This window comes from Homarus americanus, unplaced genomic scaffold (genome assembly GCF_018991925.1).
Source record: "Homarus americanus isolate GMGI-L3 unplaced genomic scaffold, GMGI_Hamer_2.0 scaffold45562, whole genome shotgun sequence".
Classification (NCBI taxonomy): Eukaryota; Metazoa; Arthropoda; class Malacostraca; order Decapoda; family Nephropidae; genus Homarus; species Homarus americanus.
Genome location: NW_024744839.1, coordinates 13,690,025 through 13,708,950, shown reverse-complemented (window position 1 = coordinate 13,708,950; position 18,926 = coordinate 13,690,025). Strand labels below are relative to the sequence as shown.

Below are 18,926 nucleotides of genomic sequence, written 5' to 3'. Positions count from 1 at the left end.
TAATAAGGAATGGATACAGTGTGACTGAGCACTTAACCTTTAATGTACAGTAGTCAGCTGAATGCACATGGGGCCCCCATAATTTTCTAATTATACATGGAGACTGCATTAACTGGAAACGTTTCGGTATAGAAAATGCGTGTGTCATTTAAAAAATTTTTTTTTTTTTTTTTTAAATCTATATCTGAGGCGGTCGTAAGTCCCGACGGTCGTAAGTCCACGTAGTCGTAAGTCGGGGTCTAGGTGTATATATATATATATATATATACATACATACATACATACATACATACATACAGTGATCCCTCGGTTAACGAGATTTTGGTTAACGATTTACCTTCCATAAGATTCTTAACTTTGGTTAATGAGCAATCCCTTGATTAACGAGTTTTTAATGAGCAACCCTCCACATGTTTTCGCTTGCATTTGGCGGTCCACCAGCTGTAGTATTAGTCCGCCAATACAGTAATCGGTTCTAAGGCTTAAATTCCTTACTATTTTAGTAAATATCACGAAGTTTATACTATTAAATTTTTTAGTCATTTTAACAATTATTGAACATAATTGAAGTACAGTGGTCCCTCGGTCAACGAGCACAATTTGTTCCAGAAGGTTGCTCGTTAACCGTAAAATTCGTTAACCGAAACCATTGTTTCAATGGGTTTGTGGGTAATTGGTTCCAGCTCACCGAAAATTTCATACAAATGGAAAATACATGTAGTAAAGTACACTTACTTTGAGGTGTGCATGTAGAAGGCTCCTGGTTGATGATGATGATGATGATGATGGGAATTAGAATGGGGGTGGAGGAGAAGGGAGAAGAGAAGGCATTGGGGTGGAAGAGAAGTCACCCCGTGCTTCATGCTGCCATTTCACCCATAAAATTTTAGTTCAGTTGGTGTAATTCAAGATTATTTTCTTTAAATCAACACTGCACTGCGCTATATATAATCAATATGTAAAATATATTTCAAAATGACCAATAATTTGACTGGGAACACAGAAAAATAAAGCTTTTATGTTGAAGAGTCTCAAACAAGATGTTCCTTCCTCTGAACCTGTAAACAAACTGACGCCAAGCTTTGTGTGTTGAGTGCAGTTTGGCACGCATAAAACTAGTTTCCTGTACTTCAATTATGTTCAATAGTTGTTAAAATGACTAAAAAAATTAATATAAAACTTTTAAAATGATTGACTAGTACAACCTTCTTGATATTTACTAAATAGTAAGGAATTTAAGCCCTAGAACCGATTACTGTATTGGCGGACTAATACGACAGCTAGTGAGCAAGCGAAAACATGTTGAGGGGCGCTCGTAAGGAATTCGTTAACCGAGGGTTTGCTCGTTAACCTAAATGAAGAATCTGATGGAAGGTAATTCGTTAACCGAAATTTCGTTTACCGAGGCCCTCGTTAACCGAGGGATCACTGTATTCAAGTTACGACAACCCGGACATACGACGGCCATGGTCGTATAAAATATTTTTCACATTACGTACTTTAGAGTCCCAACGTTAGTGATCGCGCTGTGTACTGACAAAATTTTCGTTTGTAATTCTCTTTAAAATGGCTGGCATGCTTAAAAGTGAGAGTTCTCGTGGTGCTGAGAAGAAAAAGAGACAAACATTTTAGAATTTCTGTGTATTATTTTCGCCTTTTGTCTTAGGACCAACTCGACTTACGACCTGGTCGTCGGGAAGGAACCCCGTCGTAAGTCGAGGAGAGACTGTATTCTTATTTGGCAATATCCCTATTAAACATGATACTGCACACACACACACACACACACACACACACACACACACACACACACACACACACACACACACACACACACACACACACATATACTATACTGTATAGGGGATTGATCCTGTACTTCCTTTTAAATAGCTGAGCACAGATCACGTAATTCATAATCCTTTCCTCCTCCTTTGGGGATGCTTGAGTTTGGTTGGATACTGAAGGGAAGTAATCCTGGGTCACTGGATATTGGATGAACATGTTATGATCACAGAGCACTCCTGCTTGGACAGTGAGAATGACTCCCAAGCTCCACACCATAAACCTTTGAGTAAACCATGTTTCCAATTGTTACTCTTTTTATGATCTCATGGTTATGGTAGAGAAAAATCACCTAATTTAGGGGTTAATTTTCTGCTTTACTTAGTTGAGTTTATTTGTTGATTTAGCATCAGACATTTTACTGTCTCTGTTGACTGTGAATGGTGACTAGAATTTCCTGGTCTGTTCAAGGTTATGAATTGGGATGTTGGGATCAGTACTGTACCCTGTTTGTAAGATATTGAGTTCAGTAAAATTAATGTATTCTTATTTCTTCCCCAGGTTAGTCATCCAAATATTGTTAGTTTAATTGAGGAATTCCACACCTCACATCAGCTCTACCTCGTCATGGAACTAGTCAGGGTAAGTGTTCCTGTGTTAGATCCTTGTCATGCGTATTATTATACTAAAATTTTCAATAACACTAGTGTTTCCATTTGCTGATATACTTTGAGTTATTAATATGAGTTTATTTTCGGTAAGATATTTCAGCTTTTATCATGCTTTCTTTGTACTCTAGTACTCCAGTTGCTTATCTTCTGGTAATATTTCAAGATGAATCATATTTTGATAATTATACAGTCTTTACTTTTTTTTTATGACATACCGTATATCTCGGCGTATAAGGCGTCGGGGTACATAAGACGGCCCCCCCCAAATTTCCATTTAAAAAGTAGCTTTTGAGCTCTATTCGCTGTATAAGACCAGTACCCCAAATGTGGCACTTACCCACTGACTCAGTAGTCCTTTACCAACCATCCTTGGTTTTTTTAAAATATGGCCAATTCACTTCAAGTAATGTCATCAAATGTTACCCGCTGGTGTAGTGTAAACACTAGTGACGTCACTGAAGCGTCTGCTATTTACCGGTAACTGGAACTAATGTCTGTGTCGAGTAAAATTTTTCCATTTACTTGAAATATATATATATATATATATATATATCTTGATAAAATCACACGGGAAAATGGAAACAACGGAGTGATTTTATCAAGATTTATCTTATCCACGTTTTCATTGTGGATTTACATGATATATATATATATATATATACATATATACACACAGTATTACCCCGCCTAACGCGGTTTCACTTAGCGCGTTTTACCATATACGCGGTGCCTCGCCAGAGCTGAACTTTCACTTAACGCGGGTTTTTTCCACATATAAGCGGTGAGTGTCCGGCTCGAGAGCTATTTTTAGATTCGCCCCACCCGCCACCCTGCCTGACTGCCTGATTTAGCTCATAAAATTCATACAAATTACCCAGCCAGAATATAATTTATATTGCTGGAATTCTTATAATTTGGTGATCATTTTGAATATAAACATCATAGATTTTGCATTAGACATACAAATTTTAGATGTAAAGTTTATTCTGAGTAAATATGTTATCTTTTGTGAAAAATATATGACATTTATATTCAAAATATTCCTGGTCTTACAAGGAATCCAGCAATGTCAATTATATTATCCTAACTTTAGTTTGAGGTATTATTTATTACTAAAAGGTAAATATTCTGGTTTTCCCACACATCTGGTGAGACGGTTGGTGGGGGGTGGGGGGGAGGGAGGGACCGACCGACCATCTGTTACAGTGAAGAATATTTTTTTTTTTTATTAACTGAAGATATTTGTTTTAGCTCATAAAATTCATACAAATTACCCGGTCAGAATATAATTTACATTGCTGGAATTCTTATAATTTGGTGATCATTTTGAATATAAACATCATAGATTTTGCATTAGACATACAAATTTTAGATGTAAAGTTTATTCTGAGTAAATATGTTATCTTTTGTGAAAAATATATGACATTTATATTCAAAATATTCCTGGTCTTACAAGGAATCCAGCAATGTCAATTATATTATCCTAACTTTAATCTGAGGTATTATTTAATACTAAATGTTAAAAACTCTTGAAGGGAGGATTGGTGGGGGGTTGGGGGGAGGGTTGGGACTGACCACGCGGTTGGAAGAGGGGGGGAAGGCAAGGTGGGGTACTTTGATTGACAGATAGTGTCGTGAAGAATATTTTTTTTTTTTTATTAATTGAAGATATTTGTTTTAGCTCATAAAATTCATACAAATTATCCGGCCAGAATATAATTTACATTGCTGGAATTCTTACAATTTGGTGATCATTTTGAATATAAACATCATAGATTTTGCATTAGACATACAAATTTTAGATGTAAAGTTTATTCTGAGTAAATATGTTATCTTTTGTGAAAAATATATGACATTTGTATTCAAAATATTCCTGGTCTTACAAGGAATCCAGCAATGTCAATTATATTATCCTAACTTTAGTTTGAGGAATTATTTATTACTATACCTGGTTTTCCCCCAAAAATTTCTCAGAGGGAAGAGCCAGTGAGTGTAGTGTGAGAAGAGGGGGAGGGAGTTGAGTCCATTATTTGAATGGACATTAACTTGGCGACTGTATTTCTCTATTTCTCTTAAGTATTAATTGTGTGCATGTACCATCATAAAATTAAGATGTTATTTTTACTACAACATAGTTATGTGTCTTCAAAAAGTGGAGTTTGGGGGTCGGGCTGGTTTCTATTGGAATTAATCCCATATGTTCTGTTGTTCACTTAACGCGGATTTCACTTAACACGGGACCCTCTGGGTTCTATTGACCGCGTTAAGTGGGGTACAACTGTATATATATATTATATATATATATATATATATATATATATATATATATATATATATATATATATTATATTTTTTTTTTCTTTTTGTTTTTTTTTCTAATGCAATTCCTTCTTTATCGTGTGTAACTGTGTAAAAACATATTACTCAACTTTTGTGTTTGTAAACTATCAGTGGTAACTAGTGAAGCACGTCAAGTCCACGATAGATCCTGATATTGGATAATTAATGACGACATTTTCCAAGGACTGACCTCAAAACACACACAAACACACACACACTACATCCTTGACCACCGAAGGGTCAAGACGTACCTGGCGCTCCTCTCGGAGCAGCCAGGTCAACTGTTAAGTTGGCCCATACCAACCCCCTCCCCTGAACCACTTCTCCCCACCGGAGTATCAACAGGTTCTCGCCAGAAGTTACAATTTCATTTGGGAAAGGAATGGAACCAGTGTTAAACAGAGGTGAACATTGGTGAACAGTGCTTGAGTCAGTGAGAACAACTCAACAGTAAAAGTCGTATTCAAGTTAACCTTCACACAGTGAGGTCCCAGGTACCCAGTGATAACGGTCCGTGAGATCCAACAACCGGCGATGTGTTAATCCATCTACGATAGGAAGGCCTTGGGCCACACCTCACTCATATAACACCATCTGTGAGGGAATTACTACACCACGTCAAGTCCCTCATAACACCATCTGTGAGGGAATTACTACACCACGTGATGCCCCTCATAATACCATCTGTGAGGGAGTTACTACACCGCGTCAAGTCCCTCATAACACCATCTGTGAGGGAATTACTACACCACATGAGGTCCCTCATAACACCATCTGTGAGGGAATTACTACACCACGTGATGCCCCTCATAACACCATCTGTGAGGGAATTACTACACCACGTCAGGTCCCTCATAACACCATCTGTGAGGGAATTACTACACCACGTCATGCCCCTCATAACACCATCTGTGAGGGAATTACTACACCACGTCAGGCCCCTCATAACACCATCTGTGAGGGAATTACTACACCACGTCAGGTCCCTCATAACACCATCTGTGAGGGAATTCGTACACCATGTGATGCCCCTCATAACACCATCTGTGAGGGAGTTACTACACCACGTGAGGCCCCTCGTAACACCATCTGTGAGGGAGTTACTACACCACGTCAAGTCCCTCGTAACACCATCTATGAGGGAACTACTACACCACGTGAGGCCAATCATAACACCATCTGTGAGGGAATTACTACATGTGAGGCCCCTCATAACACCATCTGTGAGGGAATTACTACACCACATCAGGTCCCTCCTAACCCCATCTGGGAGAGAGTTACTACATTACGTGTTTGCTGTTCAACACCTACATTAATCTGAATGTTCACTGTATGTTCCTTTACCTTTGTAGGGGTATCAAGATATTAATGTTGTCTAGCACTCAGGATGGAAGGAAACTCTAATGTGGTTTTCTTGTATAATATATAAGTTATATGATAGACAGTCTGGTGCTGGAGGTGCCGTGTGGTGGGGAGCTGCTCAGTAGAAGACGTTCGGTGAGTAGCGTGTTGAAGGAGGTAGATGTGCAGGAGCTTCGTTAGAGAAGATGTTGCCTGTTGCTGGCCTCCTGATTGAATGAATGCTAACAGCGTGGAGCTTGCTGGAGGAGGTGTTGCTTGTTCAGGAAGATGGGCAGAATGAGAGTTGGTTGGTGAGGAAGCTCAGAGAAGGACAGCTGGTGGGTCGCCATGCTCGCTGGCGGGAGCGTGGACCGCCAGGCAGGCGAGGAGAAGCGAAGGGAGCCAGGCAGTGGCGGAGGAGGAGGTGTTACTTGTTCAAGAAGAATGGTCAGAATGAATCTCAATGGAGAGACAGAGCTTATATACCCAGCAGCAGCCGCTATGAGTCATGTTGGGAAAACCCGAGAAGTCGCCGGTCACTAGTTCCGTTGCTAAGATACGGTAACATCTGGTTGGTTGCTAGGGAAGGCGGTAGCAGGTGGTGGCTGTGGCTACGCAGTTGTAGGAAGTTGTAGGGGAGACGTCCACTACACCTATCTCTAATGAAGGCTTTTGTTAAACCACCAATGTATGTAATAAGTCATTTATGTCCAATGTATATTTTCAGCCTTCGGGCTGCAGAACTTTTTCAATAAACCGTTAATTATTATTATTACATACATACATACATACATACATACATACATACATACATACATACATACATACATACATACATACATATATATATATATGTATATATATATATATATATATATATATATATATATATATATATATATATATATATATATATATATATATATATATATATATATATATATATATATATATATATATATATATATATATATATATGTATATGTATATGTATATATATATGTATATGTATATGTATATATATATGTATATGTATGTATGTATATAACAAAATATATGTACAAAAAATAAATGTTAAATGAATTATTTATGGTGCATTAGCGTACTGGCCACTTCAGACACAAAGACGGGCTATAAATAGCCTTCTTTATCTCCCCTCCATCTCACCCTGAGCCAGAGGGAAGGGGTGGTGGTAAATAACATTTGTTTGCTTATTTTCCATTTACTTGAAATAGATTTACCGAATTATTTGTTTATTTATTTAAAAGTCATTTACTGAATATTCTATGTAAAAAATAAATTTTAAATTAATTATTTATAGGAGATAAGTATTATGATCAGTAAATATATGGTATTACTGGCCACTTCAGACACAAAGACGGGATAAAAATAGCCCATCTCCCCCTCTTCTTACAGCTGCCAATGGGAAGCGTCTTGGTAATTAAATTTGATGTTTATTTTCATTGTCTAATTTATCATGTATCAAAGTAATATTACTAAAAATTGTGTAGGTAGTAGGCAGCTACCAAACAGGTAGATACTACCGCCTGGGAAGATATTGGAAGCATAATGTGTTGTCTAATGACAGACCCTGCTGCCATATGGCATCACGAAAATTGTGACCAAGTCCCCGGTTCAGCGCTGACCTGACTTTCTGCCTCATTTACACACAATTGCAATTTGAATTGTTCCTCTAACTTTGACAACACAACATACATACAGTATATTATTTCTCACTTTTGATCTTTTTTTTACTTTTTGTATTTATTTATGGTTAGTTACTTTAAATAAGGCCAATTCACTTCAAGTACAGTGGGGTATGCTATAACGAACGTAATTGGTTCCAGAATCTCGTTCGTTATAGCATTCGTTCGTTATAGGATTAATCCGTTCCAGGCCCCCAAATACAACCGCTTAACACTGAAAAAATTCTGTGGAAAATGTAAAAAATACGGTACTTTATCTTACCTTAGTGTTATTCAGCATGCAGGTACCCCTAAACACTGGCACATCACTATCACTTCCACTGGGAGTCTTGGCTTTAAGGTCCTCAAACAATTGTTTAGCCTTCTCACAAATTATAGCTTCACTAATGTTACCACCTGCCATTTCTTTCTCCTTTATCCACACTAAGAGTAAATTTTCCATCTCTTCAATCACATTACACCTTGCTTTGCTAAGTCTAAAGATTCCCTTAGCCACTTGCACAGTTTTTAACTCCTCTTTATTCTTCAAAATCGTACATATAGTCGATTTAGCCATCCCATATTCATCACTAAGTTTCGCAATGCTTCTTCCATTCTCACGTTTCTTTATAATTTCTTTCTTAGTTTCAAGGGTTATTAGCTTTCTCACTCGCTTTGGACGACTCATTGTTACAATTGTATACTTGTACAACAAAATAGTTATACAAATAACGCGAATTTCCACATCAAAAGACGAAATTTCAACAATAACAGTGGTGCACTGGCTACACAATGAGACAAAGATGGCGCCTGACGCTCTTGTTGTGGGTCGCGGTACAACAATGTTCATGCGCCAGGCGAAATAGTCCGGTATTCATCCGCGTTCGTTGTAGGAGTTGTGTTCGTTATAGCATTCTCAATTTTATAGGTAAAACCGTTCGTTATAGGAATATTCGTAGTAGGATCCGTTCGTTATAGCATACCCCACTGTAATGGCATCAAATGTTACCAGCTGGTGTAGTGTAAACACTAGTGACGTCACTTAAGCATCTGTATTTAACTGTCAGTAGTTTCAAGAATTAATGCAGTCATTTACTGAATATTCCTTGTAAAAAAATAAATTTTAAGTATTATTATCAGTAAATATACCGATATGCATTACTGACCACCTCCACGGCTAAAAATAGCCCAACCTCGCGGTCACTTTACCTTTCTTGTCTCCTCACTAGCAAATGGGGGGGGCGTGGGGAGGGGTGTGTGATGATAGCTGTGTTTATTACAGGGGGTATAATTCTCTTTTACTGTATGTTAGACAGGTTTATAATACATTTTTATTATTTTAATATACCGGTAATCTTAATTTGAATCCAGCTTGCCAAACGTAAGTTTCAGTATAAAATAATTAGTGGTAAGACCTTGTGAGTGGCTTACGATGTTTCCATCACCACTCACAATATTTAAGAGGTAAGAATTTTATACTTGGTGGTTTAGACGACCCCCTAACTTTGGGCAGATTTTTTTAATGTTCAAATTCCGTCTTATAAGCCGAGATATATGGTAATTATAGTTAATGATTCCCATACAGCAGTTATGATTTTATAATAGAGTACAGTAGATATTGCTCATTTCTTAGTTTATTTGACCAGTAATTCTCCCCCAGCGAGAGGTAGGGTGACTAATGTTTTACATGATATAGTAAGTAGTAGGCAGCTACCAAACAGGGAGGTACTACCGCCTGGGAAGATATTGGAAGCATAATATATTGTCTAATGGTAGACCCTGTAGCTGTATAGCATCACGAAAATTGTAACCAAGTCCAAGGTTTCTGATCTGACTTTCTGCCTCCTTTACACACAATTGCAGATCTCAATTGTTTCTCTTACCATTGATAACACAACTTAAATATATTGTTTCTCACTTATGTACTTTTTTAATTTTTGTATTTCTTTATTGTTCTTTATTATTATTATTATTGTTATTATTATTATTATTATTATTATTATTATTATTATTATTATTATTATTATTATTATTATTATTATTATTATTATTATTATTATTATTGTTGTTATTATTGTTATTATTATTATTATTATTATTATTATTATTATTATTATTATTATTATTATTATTATTATTATTATTATTATTTTACAGTTTTACCCCGCTTAACGCGCTTTCACTTAACGCGTTTTCACATATACGCGGTGCCTTGCCAAAGCTGAACTTTCACTTAACGCGGGTTTTTTCCACATATACGCGGTGAGTGTCCGAGACGCTATTTTTAGATTTGCCCCACCCGCCACCCTGCCTGACTGCCTGTTTTAGCTCATAAAATTCATACAAATTACCAGGCCAGAATATAATTTACATTGCTGGAATTCTTATAATTTGGTGATCATTTTGAATATAAACATCATATATTTTGCTTTAAACTTACAATTTTTAGATAAAAATTTTTCTCTAGGTAACTATGGTATCTTTTGTCCAAAATATATGACATTTATATTCAAAATATTCCTGGTCTTACAAGGAATCCAGCAATGTCAATTATATTATCCTAACTTTAGTTTGAGGTATTATTTATTAAAATTTAGTGGTTATCCCACACATCTCCTTGGGACGGTTGGTGGGGGGTGGGGGGGAGGGAGGGACCAACCGACCATCTGTTACCGTGTGAAGAATTATTATTTTTTTTTATTAACTGAAGATATTTGTTTTAGCTCATAAAATTCATACAAATTACCCGGTCAGAATATAATTTACATTGCTGGAATTCTTATAATTTGGTGATCATTTTGAATATAAACATCATATATTTTGCTTTAAACTTACAATTTTTAGATAAAATTTTTTCTCTAGGTAACTATGGTATCTTTTGTCCAAAATATATGACATTTATATTCAAAATATTCCTGGTCTTACAAGGAATCCAGCAATGTCAATTATATTATCCTAACTTTAATCTGAGGTATTATTTAATACTAAATGTTAAAAACTCTGGAAGGGAGGATTGGTGGGGGGTGGGGGGGAGGGTTGGGACTGACCGCAGAGGGGGGGAGGCAAGGTGGGGTACTTTGATTGACAGATAGTGTCGTGAAGATTATTTTTTTTTTATTAACTGAAGATATTTGTTTTAGCTCATAAAATTCATACAAATTACCCGGTCAGAATATAATTTACATTGCTGGAATTCTTATAATTTGGTGATCATTTTGAATATAAACATCATATATTTTGCTTTAAACTTACAATTTTTAGATAAAAATTTTTCTCTAGGTAACTATGTTATCTTTTGTGCAAAATATATGACATTTATATTCAAAATATTCCTGGTCTTACAAGGAATCCAGCAATGTCAATTATATTTTCCTAACTTTAGTTTGAGGTTATCCCACACATCTCCTTGGGACGGTTGGTGGGGGGTGGGGGGGGGAGGGAGGGACCGACCGACCATCTGTTAGCCGGCTGTGTAGTGTGAGAGGGGGAGGGAGTTGAGTCCATTATTTGAATGGACATTAACTTGGCGACTGTATTTCTCTATTTCTCTTAAGTATTAATTGTGTGCATGTACCATCATAAAATTAAGATGTTATTTTTACTACAACATAGGTATGTGCCTTCAAAAAGTGGAGTTTGGGGGTCGGGCCGGTTTCTATTGGAATTAATCCCATATGTTCTGTTGTTCACTTAACGCGGATTTCACTTAACGCGGGACCCTCTGGGTTCAATTGACCGCGTTAAGTGGGGTACAACTGTATTATTATTATTATTATTATTATTATTATTATTATTATTATTATTATTATTATTATTATTATTATTATTATTATTATTATTACTACTACTACGACTACATTTTCACCTCCCAGGCCCCGAAGTGGGTCGGTGACCTGTGCCTGGTGGACTGGTCCCCGAAAAAAAAGAAGAAAAAAAGTCGGGATTTATCACGAGATAGGGTCCAAGGGTGTTCGCCATATACTAAATCGCGATATATAATTACATGTAATCTGTAAGCGCCATCCGGGCTGTTAAAGGATGATTGAGACTTGTGATGTTAAACTCGAACATTATAATTCAGTCAAACCTGTTGAATACAACTCATTTTAGTATTTCCAATAAATCATACATAGGCACTCCTACATAAATGTTTAATCCAATATATATTTACATAACAATCATAGCTATGTAATTAGTCTAATCTTAACACTTACAATGAGTACTTAATTTTCCATATTCCTATATTGTCACAATGATAAATGATGCAATGAACACAGTCTACCTGTGTACACAATAAGTACTAGTTAAACTTACATGTTAAAAGTCTAGAGAGAAACCAGGTTAGGTGTTGCTTCTAGGATATGGGTAGCTATACTGTAATACCAGCCCGATCGCCTGGCCTACCCTGGCTGGTCGACGAGGGCTGAATCAGGTGATTATAATTATACATAAACAAAACTCCACTTACACACTCCAACCTCCTCTGGGCCTCTTATCTCCACCATGTCAATACTTTATATTCTGTATACAGGCAGGCACGCCCAATAAACATGATATGACTTACCGCCTAACATAATATTTGTTTATGTGTCAGCCGACTCATTGCTGCTTGCGGTAACATAATCAATGGGGAAAATAGGGTTAGTTTCTGGAGGCCAATTAAAGTGACTCAACTTGACTGAACGAGTTTATTTTCTCACTAACTAAAGCACCAATGAGCACTAGACTAGGGAACACCATCCCGGGAACACCAGATGCCACATTGCCACCCTCACTTGACAATCCCACACCTACATAAACGAACAAACCAAAAATATAAGTTACAGTATTAAATCTTTTCCATTAAGCTTTCCATTCTCTTCACATCACTTTTCACGTCACAAGCAACCCATTTACACTCACCTTAGAAGTCGGAATTTGTAGCAGAGTGAGCTCTTGACTCGTCACTCTTGCCGCTCGACTCACAGCCAGCCTCCCCCGCGTCACACGACAACTGCGTGCCTGATCACAGAACAATAGGTGAAACATTTTGTGTTTTAGTGCATGTTTTCATACATACAGTATGTCATGGTTTTTTTGCATGGAAATGTGAAATAAACATGCCTAAATGAGTGTAAATGTGATAACTCACCAACACCATCGCCTGCCTCTTCATCGCTGGAGTCGGTATGTGTAGCACTTGCCTGCACCCCTGACGGTCCTGCTTGCACTTCTGACAGTGCTGGTCCTGCTTCCTCACCAGATGGTCCAGTCTTCACTTCACCTGTAAAGAATAATTGCACAGGAATCATTAAAACTGAATTTTTATCTTTGGCATATTGCACTCAGCCGAGACTCCATGCCGCCAACTGCGAGGGTGGAGTGCATGTGCACTGAGTTTCGTTACCATTCACCACCACTGGACAGACCTTTACAACTCATTTTTGTTTTTTTAACTTTTTCAATAAAAAAAAACACAAACATAAACTTACCTGAAGAGTGAGAAAGGGGCCAGAAGTACGAAGTGATGGACCTCTGCTTCTGGTTGGCTATCTTCCTTTCCAGCAATGACTATAGGTAGAAGAGAGCCTGTACAAGCTGTCTACATGCACCGTAGCCCTCTCCACATTAGGATCGTTGTCTCTAATGATGGCAGCAGATATGAAGGACATGTATTCTCAAAGTTGCATGGTTTTCCACTCTTTCTTTACGTGTGGGGCTCATCCTCGGCTTCCTCCTCTTCCTTGTGTTTCTTAGTCATCTCGGCTAACTCTAGGGTTTCTTAAGTCGTTATTGGGTCGTCCATGCTCTCTACCAGTTCGTCCAAATCTTCTTCAGTGACGACTTGGAACCCTGGATCTTCTTTTATTTTCTTGCTAATCAGTACTATTTCTCTCAGATCTTCGTCCTTGGTAATTCCTTTGAAGGTTTGGACAACATCAGGCCACAGAGGACACCAAACACCATTTAGGGCTTGTTCAGAGTGGGAGTTCCAGCTCAAAGCAATGTTTGTGACGGTATCCTTGATTGTGAAATTTTTCCAGAATTGCTGGACAGTCAGCTCTTGGTCAGAACTCATTGCATCTGCCATTTGCTTCATTGTCGTCTTCAAATACGTTTGTTTGAATAAGGCAATGGCTCCCTGATCCATAGGCTGAATATGAGAGGTGACATTCGAGGGCAAGAAGAACAGCTGAATATTTTTGTTTCAAGTTGTTGAGATGGATGGGTGACTGGTGGCATTATCCACTACGATCAGTACCTTGTCACTGATTTTCTCGATGTACGGGATGACATAATTAAGAAACCAATCTTCGAATACATCTCCAATCATCCAGGCTTTCTTGTTAGATTTCCACATGACTGGGAGGTGAGGTAGGAGCACATTTTTAAAAGTACGAGGTCTGGCAGCAGAGTGAATGACGAGAGATTTCATGCACCGAGTTCCTGCGGCATTAGCACAGAGAAGCACTGTTACTCTGTCCTTACTGACCTTAAGTCCTGGAGCTTTGGCTTCTGCTTTCATTAAATATGTCTTCTTTGGCATCTTTTTCCAAATTAGTCCTGTCTCATCACAATTCCAGATTTGGTCTGGAGTATAGCCACCTTCCTCAACCACTTTTTTCCAATGTCTTCACTTTTTCCGCTGCAGCTGTGTCGGACAATGCAGCTTACCGTGACAGAGACACACAGCGTAATTCAACTCTCTTGATGAAGCTGTGAAGCCAGCCTTGGCTAGCTGTTAATTTACATTCACTTGCTGGCTTTCCTTCTCGCTGAAGCAGACGTGTCTGTATTTCTAATGCTCCATTCTTTATCATTGGACTCAATAAAGCAACTTTACGGCTTTGCATGTTTTCAATCCATATCTTGAGTGCGTCTTCCATTTCTTGGTATAGTAGTGGCCGTAAGTGTTGGGTGGTCTTGGAAACTGTTGGGTCAGCAAATGCTACATGAATCTTGTCTGCCTTCCGTCTGATGCCACGAATAGTACTTTCATTAACTCCGTAGCAGCGTGCGACAACAGAGGCACTTGCTCCATGTTCAAACTCGTTCAGAATCTTCACCTTTTCACCAATGTTGAAGGGTTTCCTCTTCTTTTTCTCACTTGAACTAGGAGGAGTGGTACTAGTATGCTTCGGCATCTTGGTAGACAGTGGTAGAGCACGTGGTGACCTTGACTGGAGAGTGCAGCAACCGCACGTGGCAAGAGCTGAATCAGAAAGACTGTGCAGGCGAGCGTGAATGTGTAGCCACGGTGGTGCCTCTGGTGAGCAAATAACGCATTTGTTTGCCATGGCAGTAAATTTGAAATATTTCCTGCCCGATTTCCCTCGCTAAATAAATACCTGTAGATTAATCGCTATATATTGGAAAATGTAGATAATTCTTCACCTTCAGTATGTTCACCTGTTTCTCCATTTGAAATTTCTGTGGACAAGGATTTTGTGTAAGAGGAAAAAGATTTTTCATGACATTTGTTGAGAAGGGGGATTATGCACAGCTAGTATTTTTTGGTATCTTTCACAATGTTGACAAACACAAACTGGTAAGGGATATCTACTGCTCAACAGCTATTCTATTATTACTCCTCTTCTTCTTGACATTTGACCCGAATGCAGTATGTCTCTGAAACTAATAAATTTTTATTTTTTCTGCAGGGTGGTGACCTCTTTGATGCCATTGCCAGTGCAACTCGCTATACAGAACAAGATGCCAGTTCGATGGTCAGGGATCTGACCTCAGCTTTGGATTATCTCCACCAGAGATCAATAGTACATAGAGATATAAAACCAGAGAACCTCTTGGTAAAGTTATATTTCTTCTTTCTTATTGAATACCAAATATGAATTTTGTATGAATAGGGGTATGTGGAGGTCATGGGGCCAGTGTGAGTGGTGAGGGGTATGCAGATGTCATGTGACCTGTGGGTGGTGAAGGGTTTGCTGGTTATGATATCTTATACTACTTGGTTTGACATTTTTCTGGTTTAGTTGAACCTCGATAAATTGGACTAATTGGGGCAGACCCCAGTCTGAAAAATGCAAAAGTTAAAAAAAAGTGAACATATGAGGGGGGGGGTGGAGATAACACTGCTTATCTGAACTGTTTAAAGAAAATCAGTTGTTGTTGTCATGTTATTACTGCACTTCAACAACTAAGGTCTTTAAGTGTATAACAAGGTTATTAAAAGAATATTACATCAACAATAAAATAAAATATTAAACAGAACTCTCTGGGTTGAAAATCAGACAAATAAGTCTGGTTGTCAACAACTGTTTTCACCAGATGATTTTTATTTAATGTAAAGTGCTATATGTAAGCAACCACAGAATTTTTCTTATTAATAAAGAAAAACTGTATACTGTACTGTACAGTACAGTACTATGAAAAAATAAAAACAAATAAAAGTAGGAGTATATTGTATGTGGAAGATGAGTGTTTATCTGGGAGCAGCTGGCAAAGAGGAGGATGGGGTAGCACAGGTGGGTACTTCCCCCTCTCTGGGTACTTCCCCCTCTCTTCCCCAAGATTCCTTTAACACTTCTTTATGCAGTTTCACCATAATTCTCATGTAATTTAGATTCATTTGGTACCAGGTTGATAAAATATTATCCTAAAAGAATTGGCTTTCCTGAAAAAAGAATCCCACACTGACCACCACGAGTCATTTGTTTACCAAGGGCAAACAACTGATAATAATAATAATAATAATAATAATAATAATAATAATTAACGGTTTATTGAAAGAGCTTGGCAGCCAGAAGGCTGAAAATATACAGTTACATATTTGGGGAATGGGTTTCGAATTACAAATAATATACAAGTAACATAAGTGATACAAATAAGATATATAATAACTAGATGGGGAAAAGCTCAAACTACAGTGCATTTCAACATACTGACAGTGCAAGAAGTAGTATTTACTGGGAGTGAATACACTGGTTTATTACAAGTTATTGATAATTTTTACAATAGTTGGGACTGGGCTGTTCTTATAGCAGTCAGTTCGTGCACGTATGGGCTGGATGCGGTTGTGGTGTCGAACAGCAATTCTCGGGCTAGGGATCTCAGGTGGTAGTAGGAGCCGGTGTCGAGGCTGGTGTAGAAGCTTCTTACCAAATTTGCAGATGAGGTCGTGGTGATGGTCAGTGAGAGTCGAAAGGGTCAGTGTGTTGAGCACTTATTGATATGTGGAGTAGGAAGGGGAGAGAATAATCTTGCATGCCCTCATTTGCACTTTTTCTAGGTGTTTACGTTGTGTGGCATTTAGGGAGGAAGACCAGTTGGGGGAGGCATAGGTGAGCTTGGGAAGTATGAATGTTCTGTAAACACTGAGGAGCTCGGGTGCAGGAACTCCGAGGGACTTGAGTCGGCGGAGGAGGTGGAGACGGAAACTGGAGGATTTGACAACTTCACTGACGTGTGGTTTCCAATTTAGTTTGGTGTCTATGGTGACGCCGAGGAGCTTACCACAATGTCTGTCTTCAACATTTAGTAAATTAGTACTGTACAGTCGTGTATTTATCATCACTTAATGAATACTATTGCAGTGTATTTATCACCACTTGATAAATACTATTGTAGTGTACTTATCATCACTTAATAAGTAATATTGTAGTGTACAATATTGTGTGTGTGTGCTTATACCCTGGTTTATTCATTAATCATTTGTTGCATATATAGGTACCCTGGTTTATTCATTAGTCATTTGTCTAAGTGTACAAGTAACCAAATTGAGCCATCATATAACACTCAAAGGTAGTAAATAACATATATAGGCAGGTACCTTCATTTTAATACTATACAGTGTTGTAGTGACCCCTGTTGTAAGCTGGTCTGCTGAAAGCTCTCACACGAACTCATCTTGAGTAAATAAGCTTCTGATACAGCCTATCCTTTTATTTTGAAGTCATATTACAAATTACATACAGTATTGTATTTTTTCTCTATTACTGAATATGTTATATTAATCATGATGAACAATAAACCATAAGAGGCCAATCATATGAGAATATAATGCTGAATCGGTAAATAAATAAACCTGACGAATGCGGCAACACCAGATCAGCCCCAGCCTGCTTACATACTCTAGTGTCTTAGTTGTTAGTAGGCCTATAGCAAATCTGATTAGACCACTGGACAGAATTCAGTATTGTTCATTTTGTAAGATTTTTTTTATTAATGTTCCCTTTCTTAAAACATTTTCTTTATTTATGTTTTTATTTTTAGTATATCTGGTGACCACAGCACCTAAGAGTCAGAAAAACCAAATTCTGATATATTGAAGTCCGATTTATTGAGGTTTTACTGTACAGTAATACCCCGATTTACACGGTTTCGCTTTACGCGATTCTACATTTACGCGGTACCTAGCCAGAACCGGAATTTCATTATACACGGTGCATCTACTCATATACGCGGGTGAAGTATAATTTTTTTTATTAAGCTCATAAAATTCATACAAATTACCCGGCCAGAATATAATTTACATTGCTGGAATTCTTACAATATGATGATCATTTTGAATATAAACATCATGGATTTTGCATTAGACAAACAAATTTTAGATCTAATGTAATAATTTGGTTTACACAAAGCAAATATTTTATCTTTTGTGCAAAACATATGAAGTTTACATTCAAAATATTCCCGGACCTGCAAGGAATCCAGAAATGTCAATTATATTTTCCTAACTTTAGTCTGAGGTATTATTTATTACTAAAAATGTAAATATACTGTTTTCTCCCAAACATTTCTCTGGTAGGGAGGGAGGGAGGGACCGACCCTGCTAGGGCGGAGGTGGGGTATTTTGATTGACGGATAGTGGCCGTGAAGAATATTTTTTTTTTATTTACTGAAGATATTTGTTTTAGCTCATAAAATTTATACAAATTACCCGGCCAGAATATAATTTACATTGCTGGATTTCTTACAATATGATGATCATTTTGAATATAAACATCATGGATTTGGCATTTGACATACAAATTTTAGATCTAATGTAATAATTTGGTTTACACAAAGCAAATATTTTATCTTTTGTGCAAAATATATGAAGTTTACATTCAAAATATTCCCTGACCTGCAAGGAATCCAGAAATGTCAATTATATTATCCTAAC

The 18,926-nt window shown here is 37.5% G+C and overlaps 1 protein-coding gene across 1 annotated transcript in view; it reads left to right on the top strand.

Annotated features, from left to right (window-relative positions):
* Positions 1 to 18,926, top strand: part of LOC121878191 (serine/threonine-protein kinase DCLK1-like) — a 245,687-nt gene that overhangs the window by 109,443 nt on the left and 117,318 nt on the right. The window contains exons 6-7 of the mRNA XM_042384235.1: positions 2,347 to 2,427; positions 15,463 to 15,609. Of these exons, the coding sequence (XP_042240169.1) occupies positions 2,347 to 2,427; positions 15,463 to 15,609 (228 nt within the window). The remainder of the gene's footprint in view (positions 1 to 2,346; positions 2,428 to 15,462; positions 15,610 to 18,926) is intronic.